Source organism: Pogona vitticeps, chromosome 6 (assembly GCF_051106095.1).
Source record: "Pogona vitticeps strain Pit_001003342236 chromosome 6, PviZW2.1, whole genome shotgun sequence".
NCBI classification, from domain to species: domain Eukaryota; kingdom Metazoa; phylum Chordata; class Lepidosauria; order Squamata; family Agamidae; genus Pogona; species Pogona vitticeps.
In genome coordinates this window covers 5,649,088-5,669,393 of record NC_135788.1, presented here as the reverse complement: position 1 = coordinate 5,669,393, position 20,306 = coordinate 5,649,088, and the positions used below count along the sequence as shown (strand labels likewise).

Sequence of the window (20,306 nt, the reverse complement as noted above, 5' to 3'; positions counted from 1 at the left end):
TTGACTTTGGTCAAGCCAGTGAGTGTTATCTGTGTACATTTTTCAGGTTTTGTTTTTGGGACACAACCCCCCCCATGCCTATTAGGAGAGGGGGGGGGAGAGAGAAATGTACTGATGCCAGTGGGAGTTTTCTCCCTTTTAAAAAAATGGAAGGGACGCATCCAGATAAACAGGGAATCAATTCCTTGCCCCTGGTGTGGCCCTGATCCAAATTGCTAAGCCCGTTGTGCCTACTTTCTAGCAAGCCCTACTCACAACCCATCTTGTAACTATCCGGTCCGTGATGATTGTCATGCCCAGTTTGGTCCAAATGTATGACCTTAAAATAATCATCATGATAAAGATCTGTATAGGTTTAAAAAACAAAATTCAGAACTGTTAAGATGAATATTGTCGTGTGTGTGTGTGTGTGTGTGTGTGTGTGTGTGTGTGTGTGTGTGTGTGTGTGTGTGTGTGTGTGTGTGTGTGTGTGTGTGTGTGTTTAGTCCAGCAAACTCTCATAGGACAACTAGATCGGGCAGGCCAGATCTAATCAGCCCTGCAACCGTGAGACATAATATGGGTTACTCTCCCATACTTTATAGGCCACTTTGGATAGCTCAGTGGTTGAAGGTCTCTGGCTGCAGAGCCAGAGGTTGTGAGTTCGATTCCCCATTTGTGCCTTCTGGGAGAAGAGCCAGCCTGGGTGGCCTTGGGCCAGCGGCACCGTCCCACAGCGCCCCCAGTGGAAGAGAAGGGTAATGCACTTCTGAGCAGTCTCTACCTGGAAAACTCAGAAAAGGGTCTCCATAAGTCACAACTGACCTGACGGCACATGAGGATTATTACTTACTCAAACTAAAATACACTTCTTCCAACAGAAGGCCCGTTCATCCTTTCAGCGGCTGCCCAGTTTTGGTCTAGCCCTGATCTCTCAGAGAAACAAGGCCTTCTTCGCAGTGGTACTGAAAAGAAAGGAAATCCTTTCCTTAAGGGGAAAAAAATGCTCAGGGCCCAGTTTATCCCTGCATAATTTAAGAAAGAATGTTAAAACATTCCTTTTTTTAAAAAGAGGGATTCCCCCCCCCCCCAGTGCGATTCATCATATTTCGCTGTTCTGTTCCTCTGCTTTAACTTTTAACAGGGCGGGTGCTTCTCCATCTTTACATTCCCGGGATCTTGCCTGGGAAAATGCAGAAAGAAGATAAACAAGGCTGCGATCCTACACCCACTGACTCGGGAGTAAGCCCTCCAGAGCTCTGTGGGGCTTTCATCTCCATAGACACAGGCAGGATCGCGTGGCAAGCATTCTAGAAATTCCAATACAATACGAAAGGTTGGGTTAGAAACGGCGTGGTTCATTCAGATGTGATTCCAGACTTTTGTACGCTGCGATTCATAACTGTTTTTGCTCTAGCATTTGCAGTTCTGCAATAGCATAGCAGTTCAGCAGTGAAGTCATGAGCATTCCCTGAAAGGCTGTTTAAAATGAGAGCTCATCATTATAAGCTCTTTCCACGTTGCATGAGTTGTTATTATTGCATATTACAATACAAACTAGTGCCTCGAAGGTTCTTGAGCTAATACACTCTTTTCCTTCCTGCTATTCTTTCTCCGTGTATTATTCTTTGAATTATCGGCTGTAACAATCTGCACTTTTCAGGTCTCGTTTGGTGACCCCAAGTAGCCTAGCCTTACGTGTTTCATGATTTCTTGGTCTTTATTCATTCACTTTAGTATTTCTTCCTTAGTTACCCTCTCCATCCAGGAAGGCCTTACCATCCTCTAGCAAACCCACATTGCAACCTTTTTTTTAGCTTTTTAAGAGTTGCCAGAGTTAAAATCCATGACTTCAGAATGGAAAATACGCAGGCGTGTACAATGAACATTCTCAATGCAAATTTTAAATTTATTGTAGATTATATTCTTCACCTCAAGGCAATAAGGTGCTATCTTCATTCTGACTTTATTACATAGATATGATCTCTTCTTTCATTCGATCACCCTCCAAGGTACAATTACTGCTATTTGCCGGTTGCCTGAACACAACAATGGATTAACACCACTACAGATTAAATGTATCCTAACTTTTACTGTACTTCGATAATTGAGGTTTAGGTGAAGTTGCCGAAGGAGCAACATCGTCCTTCATTTCCTTGCCAAGAGGATTCAGGTGAAGGATGCAGGAAGTTAGCTACCTCAATGCAGAGCAAGGTGTTGTACTATCCAGCTGAAAGAGCCATGTGGCACAGTGGTTAAACAGCAGTACCACGGTCAAAACTCTGCTCACGACCTGCGTTCAATTCCCAACGGGCTCAGGTAGCCAACTCAAGATTGACTCACCCTTCCAAGATCAGCAAATTGAGTGCTTAAATAGCTACGGGGCAGTATATAAGCAGCATATTACACTCTTTTTGCTTTTCATCGATAGCTTTCCACTAAGATCTTTTGCTTCATCTGGCATCTTCTGAACTGGAGGTACCATAGATCAAATCCAGATCCTCTATAAACAGCAAAATCTTAGATACATCCACAACCATCAAGGAAAGTATCAACACTGCATCATTATAGCCATTTGATCCCACTTAAACTATCATAGCTCCGTCCCATGGAATCCCTGGGATTTGTACGTGTTTTTTGGGGGAGGGGGGTGTTCCTTAATATTCTCTGCCAGAAGGCTCAAGTGTCCTCTCTTAAAACAGAGCAAGGAGTTAGGATCTCTCCAAACTGAAATCATCAGGAGAGGCCTTCCTCTCAGTCCCACCACCTTCACAGGTGCATTTGGTGGGGACATGAGAGAGGACCTTCTCACGGACTCTGGAACTCCCTGCCACAGGAGACCAGACTGGGCCCATCTTTACTGTCCGGTTGCAAACAGGCAAAAACCTTTCTCTTCAGGCAAGCTTTCCTTGAGGAAATGGTCGCCAGGTGGGTTGTTTTTTTGTGTGTTTTTTTGGAAAATGGATTGTTGTGCCTCACTGCACTGAACGTATTTTGGTAAATTCCTTATGTCTTTGTTATGGATTCATTGATCCTTTTAGTATTCTGCACTTATTGTTGTTCGCTTAAATATCATCTTTTGAATGTTGTAAGCCACCGTGGGTCCTTTTTTTAAAAGGTGAAAGGCAGGTTAAAAATATTTTAAATAAATAAGTTAATTAAATGAATGAACAGAACCCAAGGTTTCGTAGGTGACAGCTGAATTGTTAATGTGGTTCTCCAGCGGCTGTAATAGTGAAGGGGACGGGTGTTACAGTGGTTCGAAATCTTTTGATTTTGCGGGCAGGGCCAGCCCTACCACTAGGCGGTGGGAGGAGACGAATCATATCCGCAGCGTCAGAGGCTGGTGAGGCAGCTGTAGCAGAGAGCCCTCCCCCGTCTTCCTCCCGGTCTCAAATTCTTGAATTCATATCCGATTCGAGGCTTTCTCTCTCACGAACAGCTCTAGAAATTGGGCTGCTGGAAGCAGAGAACATAAGCCCACACAAAAACACTCCATTTGAAGTACAGAATCCAACCGGCCCGGCCTAAATCTTCCTTCAAAATTAGCAAAAAGTGTCTCCTGCCACAGCTTAGGGTTGCACACAAATCGAAGGGGCAAAGGAGAGCTGTGTGGCTCTTTCCAAGAGGGGAAATAAGTGGTGGCCCCAGGCAACCAGCTACGGGGCAGCTAGCCACTGTTTCTGCCCCCCCCCCAGCATCTGCCCCCTGAGGTGAGTGCCTCACTCTACCTAAAGGTAGGGCCGGCCCACCCAGCAAATTCACAGTGTCCATCGTTTAGGCTTATTAAAAGCATTACAGTTTGTTTTTAAAGTCACCGTATCCAGATATGGCCTAAGCCTTGGGCCCGGGAAAATCTCTGGCACACCCAGCAAAACCCCAGCGCAACATCACCGCGAAATGCAGAAACAGGGGGATTATCAAAGCAGACTTTGCAAAGAAAACCGTTTCTCAGTCAAAGGTCGCAAATGTCAAAACACAACGTATGTATTTCGGGTTTCTCTCTCAAGCGGCAAATACCTAGACTCGCTGGGGCCAGGGGTGGCTGGATTTTTTTTAATTTCTTTCCCCCGTCAGTGGTGCACATGACAAAAGTACCACGCATAGAAGAATAGGGGAAAGGCATTCTTACAGTTCCATTTGGTATTTTCAGCTGTTTGAGCTTTGAGAAATGTCAAGACCCGTCATAAATGGATCCCCGGGCAGCTTTTCACCCAAGCCTGCCTCCCCAAGTGCAGATACTAGAGAAGGAGGTGCAGTTGTGCTTCATCATGGGTGTAAGACGACAAGCACGAGTCTTCTTTTAGAAATATGCAGAAGCATGCCAGAAAAATGCTCTCGTTCACTTCCATATAAAAGTAGCATTCCTATATTAAAGGATCTAAAAGTGTGGCTCGTTCTGACTTTTGCTGTGGTGTGTGTACCGTATTTTTTCTGTGTATAAGACGCCCCTCCCTTTTCTAATTAAAAATTAAGAAATCTGAGTGGGTCTTAGCAAGTGAAGGGGGAAAGGGATCAACGCCCTGCAGGATCGCTTTGATCCCTGCTTTCCCCTCCACTTCTTTTTGTTCTCTCCTCAGCTTACTTTCGTGTATAAGACGACCCTCAATTTTTGGTCTAAAGATTTTAGACAAAAGTATGGTCTTATACACGGAAAAATACGGTGTGTGTGTGTGTGTGTGTGTGTGTGTGTGCATGTGTGTGAGAGAGACAAATTTGTATCCTTCTCTACAGCTGGAATGGTGCTCAGAGGAGCTTATGCAGTAATTTTAAAAAAGAGAAGACAATCCCATTCCTTCAGGTTTATAATTCAAAAAGACGTGACACAAAAGGAAAAGGTGAGGGAGAGGGAGAAGGAAAACAGAAAGCTCAGATATAACACCTTGAGGAGTGCTCCAACATGGGTGGCATTCGAGAGAAACTTAGACAACCACCTGGCAGATATCCTTTGATTTGTATTCCTTCATTGATCAGGGAGCTGGACTCGACGACCTTCCAACTTCATGGTTCTATGGTTCTATGTTTTGAGCTCCAAAAGTTTTTGCACAGAAAGTCATGCTCAGATAAGAACTTCCATTTGAAAAGTCCCTGTTATTTGTCAATACTTCCTAAAGGGCTTAAAGTTGTAATTGACCATGGTCAGGGTGCTCAAATATTTATGGGAAGAGCAGTTTAAAAATATGCGCTTTATGTTTCACGGACGGTATTATGTTTGTTGTGGAATAAACATACTTCTGCTTTTGCCAGAAATGACTGGTGTGCAGGATTGGTCCCAGAACTCTCAGAGGTTGGGAAGCCCTGTTGCTGCTCTGTAATTAGCAGTTCAGGATAGTAAATGTGAGCATTTTGTTACCCAAAGTTGTATTTTTTTCCCCAATATTCGTGTTGCCTTTCGATTGCAGCAAAAAGCAGGTTTCGAAACATCAGCCTCCATGAAAGTTGAGCCTAATGAGGACTAAGCTCCAAACCGCATTAACTTAAAGAAAAAACCCTTTCTCCTTTCGTAGCGTACTCTAATAAGGGTGTTACGAGCCACTTTAAAGATAATGACAGCAACCTATGAGGAAGGCAATATAGTTACGATTTAAGAAGCACCAATTATTTGCAAATATGTTGAGCAAAATATATGGTGCATTCCCTCTAGGGAACTCTGAAGTTATTGTCAAATCGTTTGTTCGTTTGTTCCTGCCTGCTAATGAAGTTTCTTCAAGATCGGCACTCTAAATGTCTGTAAAATGCATACCAAGAAACAGGCTGGCCGTTGCATTTTACATTAGCAATAGTTTCTGGATGTTCTCCAACGGCTGCTCCATGCGGAGCACTTTACAATGAAACCAGACAAGAGACAATTAAAGCTTGGGTCTCTGTGGCCAAATGTGCCATTATACCTTTTATTATCTTGATTGGTATTACTGTAATTACTGTGATTTTGCATAACCTTGCAACTGACAGTATAGAAAAGAGTTTAATGAACTTTAATAGCTGATGGGGGGGGGAGAATCTCTCTCTGGTCTTTGGAATACCATTTCCTTTTGTCTAAGAGAAGGACAGGAAGACATTTCAAAGAACACCTTGTTGCTCAGATGTCGACTCAATATTAAAATTTTTCTTGGTCAACAATTCCTGAGTGCCCACTTTTATACCAGATGTTGGCAGGACCACACTCTCGTCCCTCAATCCCAGCACCAAATTGACACATTGTGCTTCTGAAAGATGCGACCAGATGGTCAATTTCCTCCTCCACCACCACCAATAATAATCATGCACTGTCAAGTCAATGTTGACTTCTGGCGACCCTTTTCAGGGCTTTCTAAGTAGAGAAGTGACAGACCCTTCCCTTCTTCTGGAGGTACCTCTAGGACTGTGCAGCTTGCCCAGGCCTACACAGGCTGGGTCTTCCCATTGGAGACCACATGGGGAATTGAACACCCAGCCTTCAGCTCTGCAGCCAGATACCAAACTCAATGAATTATCCCCCTGTTCCTTTCTTCTGGGGCCACCCTGGGACTGTACAGCTTGCCCAGGGCTACACAGGCTGGCTCTTCCCATTGGAGACCACATGGGGAATTGAACACCCAACCTTCAGTTCTGCAGCCAGATACCAAACTCAATGAATTATCCCCCTGTTCCTTTCTTCCGGGGCCACCCTGGGACTGTACAGCTTGCCCAGGGCTACACAGGCTGGCTCTTCCCATTGGAGACCACATGGGGAATTGAACACCCAACCTTCAGCTCTGCAGCCAGATACCAAACTCAATGAATTATCCCCCTGTTCCTTTCTTCTGGGGCCACCCTGGGACTGTACAGCTTGCCCAGGGCTACACAGGCTGGCTCTTCCCATTGGAGACCACACGGGGAATTGAACACCCAACCTTCAGCTTTGCAGCCAAATACCAAACTCAATGAATTATCTCCATGTTCCTTTCTTCTGGGGCCACCCTGGGACTGTACAGCTTGCCCAGGGCTACACAGGCTGGCTCTTCCCATTGGAGACCACATGGGGAATTGAACACCCAACCTTCAGATCTGCAGCCAGATACCAAACTCAACAAACTATCCCCTGTTCCTTTCTTCTGGGGGCACTCTGGGACTATGCAGCTTGCCCAGGGCCACACAGGCTGGTTCTACTCACAGGAGACCCATGGGGGAATCAAAGTCCCAACCTCTGGCTCTGCAGTCAGATACCAAAAACCAAGGAGTTATTCAGCCAAGGGAGAGATATTTGGTCAAGTGGGTACCAGCTGCTAACCCCATATGTGATCCAGGCCCAGAAATAGCTATTCTTCTGGTGGAGGGCTTAAAACGTCCTGTCATGTAGAGATAAATATATTTACCAATGGTGACACACGGACACTTGTCTTAGCAAATATGTCTTGTCTTGTCTTTGTTCCAGATGAGAAAACGGTGAGAGTTTTTGGTGACTCGGATAACAGAAGACACATACCTTACCAAGGACACAAGATATCTGGTTTCCCCTCGGTGAAGGAGCGGTCAGTTCTCTATTTATCCCACGCAGCTGCTATCACTGATCACCCCAGTGGCCTGACGGAACTAGTAAGTTTCCCGTGCTTTACATTTTTTTCATTTTAGGGGGGGGGGACACCCGAAGGATTTAAGCCTTGCCCTTCTCCAGCAAATGGTCGCAAAGGAGTATCCATTTTTTAAAAGCCATTTGGGGAATAAGTTGTGTAATAACTTGAGATGGGGGTATTCGTATACGAAGACGAATACCCCCATTTCTAATACTAACCTATCTTTTTGTTATGTTTAACATAACTTTATTCATCAGAATGTCTAGGAAGTGATTCAAAAGTGTAGGTAATCAATAGCAGTGGTGTGGAACCAAATTACACATTAGAAATTTACTGATGTAGACCTGTCTCTTTCAACGAATGGAGATCCAGCAAGGGTAGGGTTTGTTTGGTTTTTAAAGGTATGACTAAAATTAACCTTTTGGAGCTCCATCAATCCGCTTATTTAAGCTGGGAAATCTATGATATCTGTGCAAAATTGCTTGGTTTTAGATCTTAACTTCTTTTGGAAATTTTAAATAACCAAACAAACTTTGGAAAATATTTGCGGAGTTACATTACTGTGGACTTAAGCCCACTCCATGCAGCCCACAGACCATACTAAAGTTGCAAAGTCTGTAAGGTGGTGCAATAATCTTTGCTATTTATCAAATTGTGCCCATCGATTTAGATTTAATTTGATATTCAAACATGTATCGTCCATATGGGTCTATAAATCTTGGAAACATTGCTTCTTTTGGACTGCCGTTTGCTCATGGCTAGTAAACTTGCTGGCTGGGAAAATTCTGAGTATTTCAGCCCAAAAAAGGTAACATGTAAAAATGCACATTTTTCTTAACCATCAAATTGGAACCAACTTATAGTGATTCTAATAGGGTTTTCAAGATAAGTGAGATATTTAAGGAGTGGATTTACCAGTTTCACTCCCCAAGTGACTCAAATGGGGATTCAAACCCTAGTCTTAAGCCATCACTATATCCACTTCACCACACTGAGTACCCCATCACATATGTAAGTGTATGTAAAACATAAACTTAAAATGTGTTGTCTTTTTTTGTTTGTTTCATTTAGAATTTCGTAAACAGGATCTCTTCAAATTCTCTTGATAACCAGAAAGCAAACCAGGTAGGGAATTTTATAAAAAACAGGTATGATTGGCTAACATGATTTCTGCAGTCAATAGAATGATTCGGGCTCACAATCAAACTAACCTGGTATATAAAATGTCACTAAAATAACTATAGCCCAAAATGTAGGAAATCTATTGATACTGGGATGCTTTGTACTTCGCTTGTAATATACTGACATCTTGTCTAATTTTTATATATATATATAGCTGGACAAAACTGTGTTCTGATCTGACACAGGGGATGGATAGAGTGGATAGAGGAAGCTCTTTTCCCTCTCATGCAATACCAGAAACAGGGGAAATCCACTCCAATGGATTTCTGGGAGAGTGAGAACAGATCCAAAAAGTATATATATCTTTATACAGTGTGTTGTTAGTCTGTGGAACTCCTTGCCACAGGATGTGGTGATGGGCATCTGGCCTAGGTGCCTTCAAAGGGGATTGGACAGATTCCTGGAGGGAAAAGTCCATCGCAGGTGACAAGCCATGATGGGGATGAATCATCTCCAGGCTTAGAAGGAAGGGACCTCCAAATGCCAGATGCAGGGGAAGAGGGATCAGGAGACAGGGATCTGGTGGTCTTGGGTGCTCCCAGAGGCATCTGGTGGGGCCCCTGTGAGATACAGGAAGCTGGACTAGAGGGGCCCTTGGCCTGATCCAGTAGGTCTCCTCTGATGATCTGCTGGGAAAAAAGGTTGGCACTCCTCTGTCCCTCGCTTAAACCTAGGACAAGCACCAAATGTTGGCATCGCTGGGCACCCTGCCCAGTGGAACACAGTACTATGAATCCATGGAATCTCCTCCACTGCCCACTTTGTGGTTGCCCTTCCTCGTTCTTCTGCTCTCTCTGTGAAAACAAGCAATGAAAAGAATGAGTAGCAACCTCTAAGGACCTGTCTGAGAATGGCCGCTTGCAAAACTTAAAAAAATTAAGCTTTTGACAGCAAACTGTTGCCTTTCACCCTTTTTTGGTCTGACTTCGATTGGCTGACTTAGCATAGACAATAAACCTCCCATTTTTGTAATAACCGTGACAAGGAAGAAATCGTGAATGCAAGGGAATCAGGATTGTGCCCCCAGCCTCATCCCAATCTCACTACATATATTCATATGGCACAGTAAATTTAATATATTCTAATACGTCACTGGAAGGAAGATGGAGAGTGAACGCAGAAGAGGTAGCATGAAATGTCACCCAGCTACTCACCTTCTGCTTCTCTATCTTGCTTGTTCTAAGGACAATCTACTACCTCTTCAATATCATTCCCCCCACAAAGGGACACCTTCCTTTCCACCCTTTTCTGTCCATGATTCAGGCTACCTCCACCCCAAATTGTTGTCCCAGTTGGGAGACATTTAAGCGTTATGGAAACATCCATAAAAGCTGTCCTCCATTTTAGCTCTGTCTCTGATTCCCCAATGCACACACTGTGAGTTGTTCAGGGAACAAATAAGATTGCAAGTACAAATGAACACGAATCGTTGCTCAAGCCAAGATCCTCCATTCTGTGAGGAACTAGTTCTCCTCTCTTCGGCACTGGTTAGACCTCATCTAGAGGACCGTGTCCAGTTTTGGATACTGGACTTTACAAAGGATGCCAACAAACTGGAGCAAGTTCAGAGGAGGGCAACAAGGAGGATTAGGGGGCTGGGAACCAAGCCCTAGGAGGAAAGACTGAAAAAACTGGGTATGTTTAGCCTTGAGAAAAGAAGGCTGAGAGGAGATATTTGATAGCACTTTTCAAAGGCTTTGAAGATAGTCATACAGGGGAGGTGCAGGATCTGTTCTTGATCGTCTCAGAGCACAGGACATGTAATAATGGGGTCAAACTATAAGAAGCCAGATTTAGGCTGAATATCAGGAGGGGGAAATCTTCTGAACTGTTAGAGCAGTACGACAATGGAAAAAATGATCTCAAGGGGAGTTGGTGAATGCTCCAACGTTGGAGGCCTTCAAGAGAAAATGGGACCACCCTCTGTCGGATCTGCTTGGATTTGGATTCCTGCCTTGAGCAGGGGGTTGGACGTGATGGCCTTAGAAGCCCCTTCCAACTCTAGGATTCTAGGATTCAACCAACCTTATGAGTTTGTTTCTTGTTGCCTACTGTACACCATAAATACAACTCGTACCAGAAAGTCCCATGACTATCCTAAGCATGTATGTTGCGTAGGAGATCGGGGGACGTACTCAGGAGCAGCAAATGGCAGCTGTATGCCTATAAGCAGGGGTGCAGGATGGGAGCAGCATGCACCCTTCCTATCTCTCCTTACATGCTTCTATCTGAGATCATCACTAAGGTCTCTATTACCTGCTAACACCAGCCAGAATTGATAACATTTGTTAACTCCCTTGTGAAACACACATATAGGGATTAAGAGACTCCACTAACTACAATTGTCTGGATTGGTCGTGGTTTTCCGTCTCTTGCTTGGAATAGAGCGTTCTTAACCCCATTAATCCCACGCCAATGGTGATGTGTCGTGGTAGACTTTGCAGTGGAGTGATGCTTGCCGTGCTTTGGAGGGAAGAGGTAAACATGCACATCGGCGCATTAACTCAAGCTCTTGCATGGCCTTTCTTTAACACTAACAACCCAGATGTTGCTGGAAAGATTATGCTGACATTTAAAACACTATTCCCTCAGAGATGGCAGAGTCTCGGAATGGCATGGCTCCTAGAACCAACCCCAAGAAGGCCGATGAGTTGCCACTACCCCCTCCTCCTCCTCCCCCTCAAGAGGCTACTCCAGCCCCGATTCCTGGACCTCAGGATTCAAACCCAGTGCCTCTCCCTCCTCCAAAGGAATCCTTCTCCAAGTTCTATCAACAGCGCCAGGTGAATGAACTGAAGCGGCTTTACCGTCACATGCATCCCGAACTCCGGAAAAATTTGGAAGAGGCTGTAACAGAGGATCTGGCGGAGGTGCTCAGCACAGAGGACCCCGGTGCGCAGGCTTCAGGGAATCAAGACACAGTGGTTCCCGGGGAGGTTCAGTCCATGCGCTGGATCTTTGAGAACTGGAACCTAGACTCCATTGGAGAACGGCAGGCCACCAAGAAGCTGACCGAGGAGGAAGCCATCCCCAGTGGAGATGTGAAGACCAGGTCCATGAGGTTTGAAGGCCAGCTGCCCAATGGAGAGAAGGCACACACTCCAGTGACCGCATCCGAGACGGAACAAGCCAAAGGGGATGTACACACCGCTCGCTGGCTGTTCGAAACCCAGCCACTGGATTCTTTGAACAAAATTTACTTGGATGAGACCGATTTGCAAGAAGCGGTCCTCAAAGAGCCGGTCCAGAAAGGAGATGTGAAAGGAGCCGCTCAACTTTTCGAAACTTACTCTTTAGATGCCTTGGGCCGCTGTAGTTCAGTGGAAGAGCAGAGCATCCTTCAACTGAAGTCGGAAATCCAGGAGCTCAAGGGTGATGTCAAGAAAACCATCAAACTCTTCCAAACGGAACCCCTTTGCGCCATCCGGGACAAAAACGGGAACATGCATGAGATCAAATCTGTGTGCAGAGAAGAAATACAGAGCAATGCCGTGAAGACAGCTCGCTGGCTTTTTGAGACCCAACCCTTGGACACCATCAACAAAGACCCATCCAAAGTGCAAGTCATTCGAGGGATATCACTGGAGGAGGTGGCGAAAGGCAACGTCAGCGGAGCAAAATGGCTATTTGAGACTCAGCCTCTAGACGCCATCCGAGAATTGACTGTAGAAGAAGCAGACTTCAAGGCTTCTCCCGATCTTATCCAAGGGGCGGATGTTAGCAAGCAATGCCAGCTCTTTGAGACACACCCTCTCGACAGTCTGAAAGGGGAAGCTTCTGGCGACGTCCCGGTCAAAGAAGAAGTTATCAAAGGAGATGTGAGATCCACTCTCTGGTTGTTTGAAACACAACCCATGGAAACGCTGAAGGATAATTTTGAAGTTGGGCATTTGAAGAAGGTAGAACTGGCCGAGGATGAGAAAGGAGCTGTGAAGCAAACAAAATACGTCTTTGAAACCTGCCCACTGGACAGCATTGCCAAATCCCCTTCTGAAGATGTATTGGCCGTTAACAGACAAGAGGTGGAAAAAGGGGATGTGAAGGCCTTCAAGAGTCTCTTTGAGACGATCCCGTTAGACAGCATTAGACAGGTGAGCACCGAAGAGGCAATCAAAGAAGTGCAAGAAATTCTACATGGGAATGTCAAAGCCAACCAGTTCCTCTTTGAGACAATGCCGTTGTACGCCATCAAAGACAGCTTTGGAAATTTCCATAGGGTCACTTCGGTGAGCCGAGAAGAGGAAGTGATGGGTGGAGATGTCAAGAATTACAAATGGATGTTTGAAACCAAACCTCTGGACCAATTTGACGAGAGCATTCAAAAAGTGGATGTCATAAAGGGAATCACCAAGCAGGAGGTGGTGGCTGGAGACGTTAAGACAGCCAAGTGGCTTTTTGAAACTCAGCCGATAGATGTCATCCACAGTCAGATAAACCCAACCGAACAGAATGACTTTGAGAAAGGAGGTGTTTCCCTTGGGGGTGATGTGAAGACCTGCCGTTGGTTGTTCGAGACACAGCCGATGGACGCTTTGTATGAGAAAGATGGCAAGAAGCAGGAGAAGGAAGAGCCTGTGCCACACAGTGATGTGAAGACCTGTACCTGGATGTTTGAGACACAGCCTCTGGATTCCTTAAAAGGCCAAGAGGAGCAACATCTGCAAGTCACCAAAGCTTTCTGCCAGAACGAATTGCAAGGGGTAGATGTGAAAACGGTCAGGCACCTTTTTGAGACCGAACCCCTCGCCAATAATGTCACTAGTGACCGTGATTCAAAAAAGGTGGTCAGATACTCCAGTCATGTGGAGATACAGTCTGGAGAAGTATCAAGGGTGAAGGAGTTCTTTGAAGCCAAACCCTTGGATTCATCTCGTAAGCCAAGCACCGCTGTGAAAGAAACAGATATTCCAGCTGATTCGAACATTGAACAAGGAGCAGTGCACAAATTCACCTGGCTTTTTGAGAACTGTCCCATGGATACCTTGAAGAGCAACGTGGAGGGTATCCAGGAAGTGCCTCTTGAAAAAGACGTCCGGGGAGGAGACGTTGGAGGCAAAAGATTTATTTTTGAAACCTACTCCTTAGGTCAGATCCATGACAGAGAGAACGAGATGCAAATCAAGAAGATCCAAGAGGAGACCATGAACAAAGCTGATGTCAGGTCTTGCACCATGCAGTTTGAAACTCAGCCTCTTTATGCCATCCAGGACAAAGAGGGGGGATACCATGAGGTCACATGTGTGAAGAAGGAAGAAATCATGAAAGGCGATGTGAAGGGCGCCCGGTGGCAATTTGAAACCAAACCACTGGATCAGATCAAGAGAGATGAGGAGGTGTTTGTGATCAGGGCTGTCACGCAAGAGGATTTTAAGAAGGGCGACGTCCAAGCGGCCAGGTGGAGATTTGAAACAGAACCTCTGGATTCCATTGCAGAAGAAAAGAAACCTGTGTTGAGGACCATCGATGATGTCCAGAAGGGAGATGTCCGGTCTAGTAAACAACTCTTTGAGTCAGAGCCACTGAGTCAAAAGAAGTATGTGAGAACGGTCAGTGTTAGTGATGTTCAGCAAGGCGATGTAAGGACATCTACCTGGCTGTTTGAAAACCACCCCATTGATTCCCTGAAAGGAGAAGCTGAAAGCACCTCCGGCCTGACCACTGTGCAAAGAGAGGATATCCATAAAGGGGATGTGAAGCGCTCCACTTGGTTGTTTGAGAGTCAGCCCATGGACAGCCTAAAAGATGCTGAGGCTTCCGCAAGCACTGAACCCCTCGAGGTGGTTCCTCCAGCCAAAGTGAAGAGCACCACGTGGTTATTTGAAAGCACGCCTCTGGATAAACTCAGCGCCACCCAAAAGGGCACAGAAACGGAAGTGAAAGAGAGGACCGTAACGGACACCTTGGAAGCTCTTTCTTCCTATCAAGTGATTCAGCACGACGGCATCTTGATCGAAAGCCACGATACCAAAAGTGTAAAGATGGCAAAATATCAACTGGATACTCAAAGAAACCCGGAAATCCAAAAGGAAGAGGTGATGGGGGGAAATCTGCAAAGAATCTTGTTGCACCTACTTCAGAGGACGAACGTGGAGGCACACGGCACGTTGGTCCAGGAGGAGGAGAGCGGGGACCTCAAAATCAGTTCCGTGCAGCTGCTGGACCCTCGCCAAGCCGAAAAGAGCAACGAGGACTTGGAGGACGACGTCGTGAAGGCTCTCCAGGAACTTCTTAGTCCAGATGCTTCAGTCAAGAAAGGAATAATCATGCAGGAGACAGAGAGGGGGTCAGCCAAGATAACGATTTACTCGCTCCTTCGTTGTGTTGCTCGAGAGAGCCGGCTGGTGAAGGGCGACGTAAAATCCACCATCGGGAGCTTGCTAGCCTCGTCGCAAGAGCACCGGACAACGTCGACCATCAGACGGGAGGACAACGAAAAAGGCAACGTCCAGCTGTACACCAGCTGCATCGAGAAGGGAGATCTTGATTACCTAAAGAACCTCCAAAGGGAATCGGAGATAGAATCTCTAGCTTCCACCCAAGCCAAAGAGGAGCCCACCCGAACGGCGCAAGAAACCCAGGAGCCTGCACAGCCGCAGGAGGGAAAACGAGTGACAACAACAGCCGATGTGGTCTTAGGGAGTAGCAATGGGGCTAAGCATGTGATCTTGTGCGACAGCAGAGAAGGGGCATTAGAAAGGGAGGCAGTGCATGCAAAGGACAAGGTATCTACTGAATATTGCTTTGTGCAATCCCAACCCTCAGCGGTAGCCAAAGAAAATGTCGTTTCTGGGCACGGCCCATCGCCTCTCCAGTCCATGCAAAAAACACAGAATGGCAGCCATCAGGTAGTGGCAGAAGAGAAGTTACTCCTGGGGGAGAGGAAGGAGAGAACAACGGCCAGCAAAACGGCACATCGGAAGGAGGTTTCGGGTGAGGCTGTTCCCGGAGGCGAAAGGCAGGGGACAACCCAGCCCCAGACACGAGCCCTCGGCAGTGACCTTCAAGCCGCAATGCAGAGTCTCAGAGTGGCCACCGCAGAGGCTCAAACGCTCCAGCACCAGTTCCAGAGCAAGGTGCAGAAGACCTCTGGAGAGGTTCAGTTCCCCACCACCCAGTCCCAGGTGACCTCCGTGCAGGACCACATTGATGCCAAGGCCCAGCCAGCTGGCAGCGTCGCCTGCGTCAGAGTACAAGAGTCCTCCAGATCTGACACCAAGGTGTCTCAGAAGAGCACGGTGTCACACACAAAGGTCAGTGCTTCTGAGGAAGGACAGGGAGGCCCGCTGCCCTCTGCAGCTGGCCAGGAGGGCCAATTTGTGCCTGGCGCAGATCTTAGTATTAAGGATGGCCTTTATACCGCCAAGCCGGTGAAGCCCTATGTAAACCCGTTCATTGAGTCCGATTACAAAGAGCACTCCGTTCCAGAAGAACGAGAGCAAGATGTTATAATCAGAGGGGACGTAAAGACAGCTATCCAAGCCCTGCAGAGTGCCGCCACAGAACAGAGGCAAGTAGACAAAGAGGACGTGGTCCGCGGCAACTTAGAAGCCACGCTCCAGTCCCTGGAAAAGTCTAACGTTAATGTCTCCAAAGGAGATTTTAAAGCGGCTATGATATACAGGAATGCAGGGCGGTCCTATGCCAGTGGTAAACAGAAAAACGAGACTCAGTCTGTTAGTAACCAGGCAGCTGGTGTAATGGCTTCAGGCTCACAGGCTGTTAACGATTTTCCTCCCCCTCCTCCAGCTTCAGTGATGGGAACCGGGTGCCCGTTGCCCTCAACCCAAATGAGAGACGCTGAAGTTCCTGGGGGTTCTGTGCAACCAAACGTTCCTAAAACTCTCCCTCCAGCCCCAGCCAAACCAAGCAGTCAGAGGTCTTTAGAAAAGCCACAGCTTCCCCCGAAGCCCGACGTTATTCCCCCACCAAGGAAAAAACCAGTTCTACCTCCAAAACCAGACAACCCAATGAAGGAAGGACCCTCCCACTCCGTGAGCTCCAACGAGGGGCCCTCAGGAAAGGCAACGCCCCAGCTTCCACCTCCTAAAGCTCCAGGTGTTGTGCAGAAGGACCAGCCAAGGACTCTGCCCGTCATGAACCAAACAAGGACATCTAGGGGGGATGAACTGTGGGCGCAACCAGCAGCTAGACTGCCTTCAACAGACGGACCTTCTCTCTCATCTTCAGCTGCCACTCCCGTTCAGGACTTCAGCTCTGAGGGCAAGGCCACGAGGGCTCCCATCAAGACGCCGCTGCAAGCAGCAGAAGCAAAATATAAGGCGGGGAAAGAAGAGCAGTGCAAAGGGGAAGGATCTGACCCCAAGGCTTCATCGCAGGCAACGAAGAATGGGTTAGCCGGCTGTGATGGAGGCAACTGCCCTCCGAAGAAGGAAGTTGAAGGTGTTGTGGAATCATGCCAACAAGAAAACACAAGTGGCCTACCTGGTAGGCAGGACTGCTCGCTGCTTCTTGGTTGCCAAACAAGCCCGGCTAACCAGGAAAGTCAAAGGAAGCCATATCTGTCTGCAAAATGCCACGCGAATATTCTGAGGAAAGGAGCTACCACGACACACGCTTCATCATCAAAGGCGGAATGTATCGGTGTACCTGGAGCCTTCGGCTGCAAGGATCACCAGACAACAAGACCGAATATAGAAGAGGAGAAGTCAGAAGTCGCCCTCCCCACATCTTTTCAATCAAAGCAGTTCTTTAAAGGGCATGAATTTGTGAACAGCAAAGGGTTAGAAGACCCCAGCACGAAAACTGAGCAAAACGCAGAGAAGGAAAAGCCACTGGTGGTCATGCGGGAGAAACCTTGCAGAGAAACCGAAGATGAACGTCTCAAGAGACTGTCTGTCCACAAGGAGGAGATCATGAAAGGCAACGTTAAGGAAGCCATGGAGATATTTGAGAACCTGAGGAAACAAGAGGCACTCCAAGAAATTCTAACCCGAGTGAAGGAGTTTGAGGAGGAGACCTCTAAAGTGGATGTGAAAGCACTGAGAAGTTTGTTTGAGGATGTCCCGGATTGGGTTGGGCATCACAACGTTCACCAAACGAAGCATCCCAAGTTGGAGAAGCCCGAGCAAATGAGGGAAGTCAAGGAAGAGACGGACAGCATTTCCTCTGTGGAGTTAGCTTTCGAAGATCTAGAGAGAGCCAGTGCTGAAATCGTTCATTTAAAGGAGCAGACACTGAGCAGGCTGATGGACATCGAAGAGGCCATTCGGAAAGCTCTGTGCTCCATTTCAAGCTTGAAATCCGAATCGGACCTCGCTGGGCTCTCAGGACTTCTCAAAGAGTCTCTTGGGAATCCCCAGAGCCTCACAACGTCCGGCAACAACATCCGCAAGATCAGCATCGTGTCAAGCAAAGCCAAACAAGAGAGGGGGATCCAGAGCTCGACCTGGGAAGGTGAAACGGTGGTGGAAAAGCAAGAGATGCCCAGAATGGAACTAGAGATTCCTCATATCATTCAGCCCCGTGCAAGTTCTCCTTCCTCCCCTTCCTTCATCTCCATTCAGTCCGCAGCCCGGAAAACTGGAGAGTCGCCTCAAATGGGATGCTCTCCCGCATCAACCCCTACTCAGCTGGCAACGGGAAATGAAAAGTTTGCTCTGGACCTCTTTAGCTCCTTGCCCCATCAATCGATCAGGTCCGATGGCCGCGGCTTGGTTTTCTGCGACGGAGAGCAGCAGACGGTCCAGATGAAGAAAGGAGTGAGTTTAATCAAGCAACAACTTCTTGCCAGTCCTGAGCCTCTCCAGCAACACCTAAGCAGCAACGGGGATAAAGAACAGCGAGCATCTCAAAGTTTGGCCCAAGGAGTAGGAACGGACTATATGCCCAAAGCAACCCTGAGTGCATTGAGTCCATCAAACCCAAGGAGGCAGAAGAGCATCCTAGAACTTCAGACAAGCCCTGATGGATCGAAGCTGTACGGAGCCACCAGAACGGTGACCGAACAGTATGAAGAAGTGGATGAGTTTGGAAACAAGATCATCACCTCTTCCACCACCGTCACCAAGCAGTCAGAGACCCAGACTTCCTCCACGTGTGACATGGTTTCGTGCCCTACCCGATACGAGGTGACCGCTTCTCCCATCCTCCGCAGATACCTGAACTGCCCAGAAGACTTCCCCTCAAACGGTGGCCCCCAGGAAACAGGGCTGGTCTTTGTCACTTTCAGCAACTCCAAGCCAGCAAAGAAATGAGCAGGTTTCTTAAGCAAGAGAGCGCTCCCTACAAACCAGGACGTTTAGCTGGTTGAACCCGGACTGGTTTTAAAAGGACTCACTCAACTCACTTAAACCCGGCGTCTTCAAGAATAAGCCCTGTCTGGATTGGGATGGTGTTAGATAAATTACAGGATGGTTTGGGGAAAACTTTTAAGCTTGTGTAACATGTTTGGAATGGAAGTCCTAGCGTGTGCTTGAGTGGAGGCTCTACATTCATGTCCGTTTCTTGAAGAACGTCATCACCACAATTTAGACCTGGATTTCAGCGCATCTCCCACAGGTGAAAAGAAAAAGAGGAAATGAGAAATATATGGGGTGGTTTCAAGAGCATTTTAATCATTTAAAGACTCCTCGTAAGAATCAGCTTGTCACCAACAAGCCAAGATCTGGTTCTACCAGCAATCCACGATCAAGTGGTCAAGCTGCAAAACGGACAGAGACTGAAGGCAACCAAAGATTAGTGATCCAATATTTTGGAAAATTACACTCATGCATTTGTACATTTGGTTCCTCACCTTCTATTCTCTCTTCTTCCCACTCACTGTCCTACACCCCCCAAAAAAACCCCACACTCTTGCCATCTTTCAATTCAAGAAGATGGGGCTGGAATCATTTTTCTCCTGGCTATCAGCATCCCGTATTTTATTACATTTTCACTGCAGAGAACATTTAGCAAGTGAGGGCCGGAGTGTTCCAGTTAAAATGGAGGTGCTTTTCAAACATATTATTGATAGCTATTGCTTTTCTCTCCCTTTTTTAAATTTTAGAACTGTTTATTTATTATTCCTTGTTAACATGGTCTCTTTTTCTGGGTCTCTCACTTTCTTACCCTGTGCATTGTTTAAAATAATTATATAAAAAAAGAAACTGTGTAAAGCAATTTTATTATGATTTTTGTACATTTTCTTCAACTGTAATTTTAGATATTTTGTGGTTGTTGTTTTTTAAACATTTACAATTGAAGATAAATTTGACTTTTGAAGAGTTCATTGTTGATGTGGTTCTGTTTTAAATTCCCATGACAAGCCCTGAACTTTCCCCCACGGTATCATTCCCTCCACCTGCCAGGGGGTGGGTGAAGTCTTTTATGTAGCGAAGAGTAAGGCAGAAATTCAGAGAAACACGGGTTTCCTCCCTGTGGAGTTATCATAAGAGACAAACTGCACCTGTTGAATTCTTTTCTCAATCTTCTTGCTGGTAAAATAGTTTCCCTGCCAAAAAAGAAAACAGTAGCTAGTTCCAGGTCTGTTATGCGAAGCTGAATAACAAAGATGAAAAACTGTTTTTTCAGAGATAATGAGGAAAGAGAGAGAGAGGTTGAGAGGTTGAAAGGGATCAAACTAGACATTTAACCCATAAAGGGGGAGCAACAAAC

At 46.5% G+C, this 20,306-nt stretch overlaps 1 protein-coding gene across 1 annotated transcript in view; it reads left to right on the top strand.

Moving 5' to 3' along the window:
- Positions 1–19,918, top strand: part of XIRP1 (xin actin binding repeat containing 1) — a 28,417-nt gene extending 8,499 nt beyond the window's left edge. The window contains exons 2-4 of the mRNA XM_020806341.3: positions 7,373–7,533; positions 8,583–8,636; positions 11,286–19,918. Of these exons, the coding sequence (XP_020662000.3) occupies positions 11,288–18,907 (7,620 nt within the window). The 5' untranslated portion in view covers positions 7,373–7,533; positions 8,583–8,636; positions 11,286–11,287 and the 3' untranslated portion in view covers positions 18,908–19,918. The remainder of the gene's footprint in view (positions 1–7,372; positions 7,534–8,582; positions 8,637–11,285) is intronic.
- Positions 19,919–20,306: the final 388 nt, after the last annotated feature.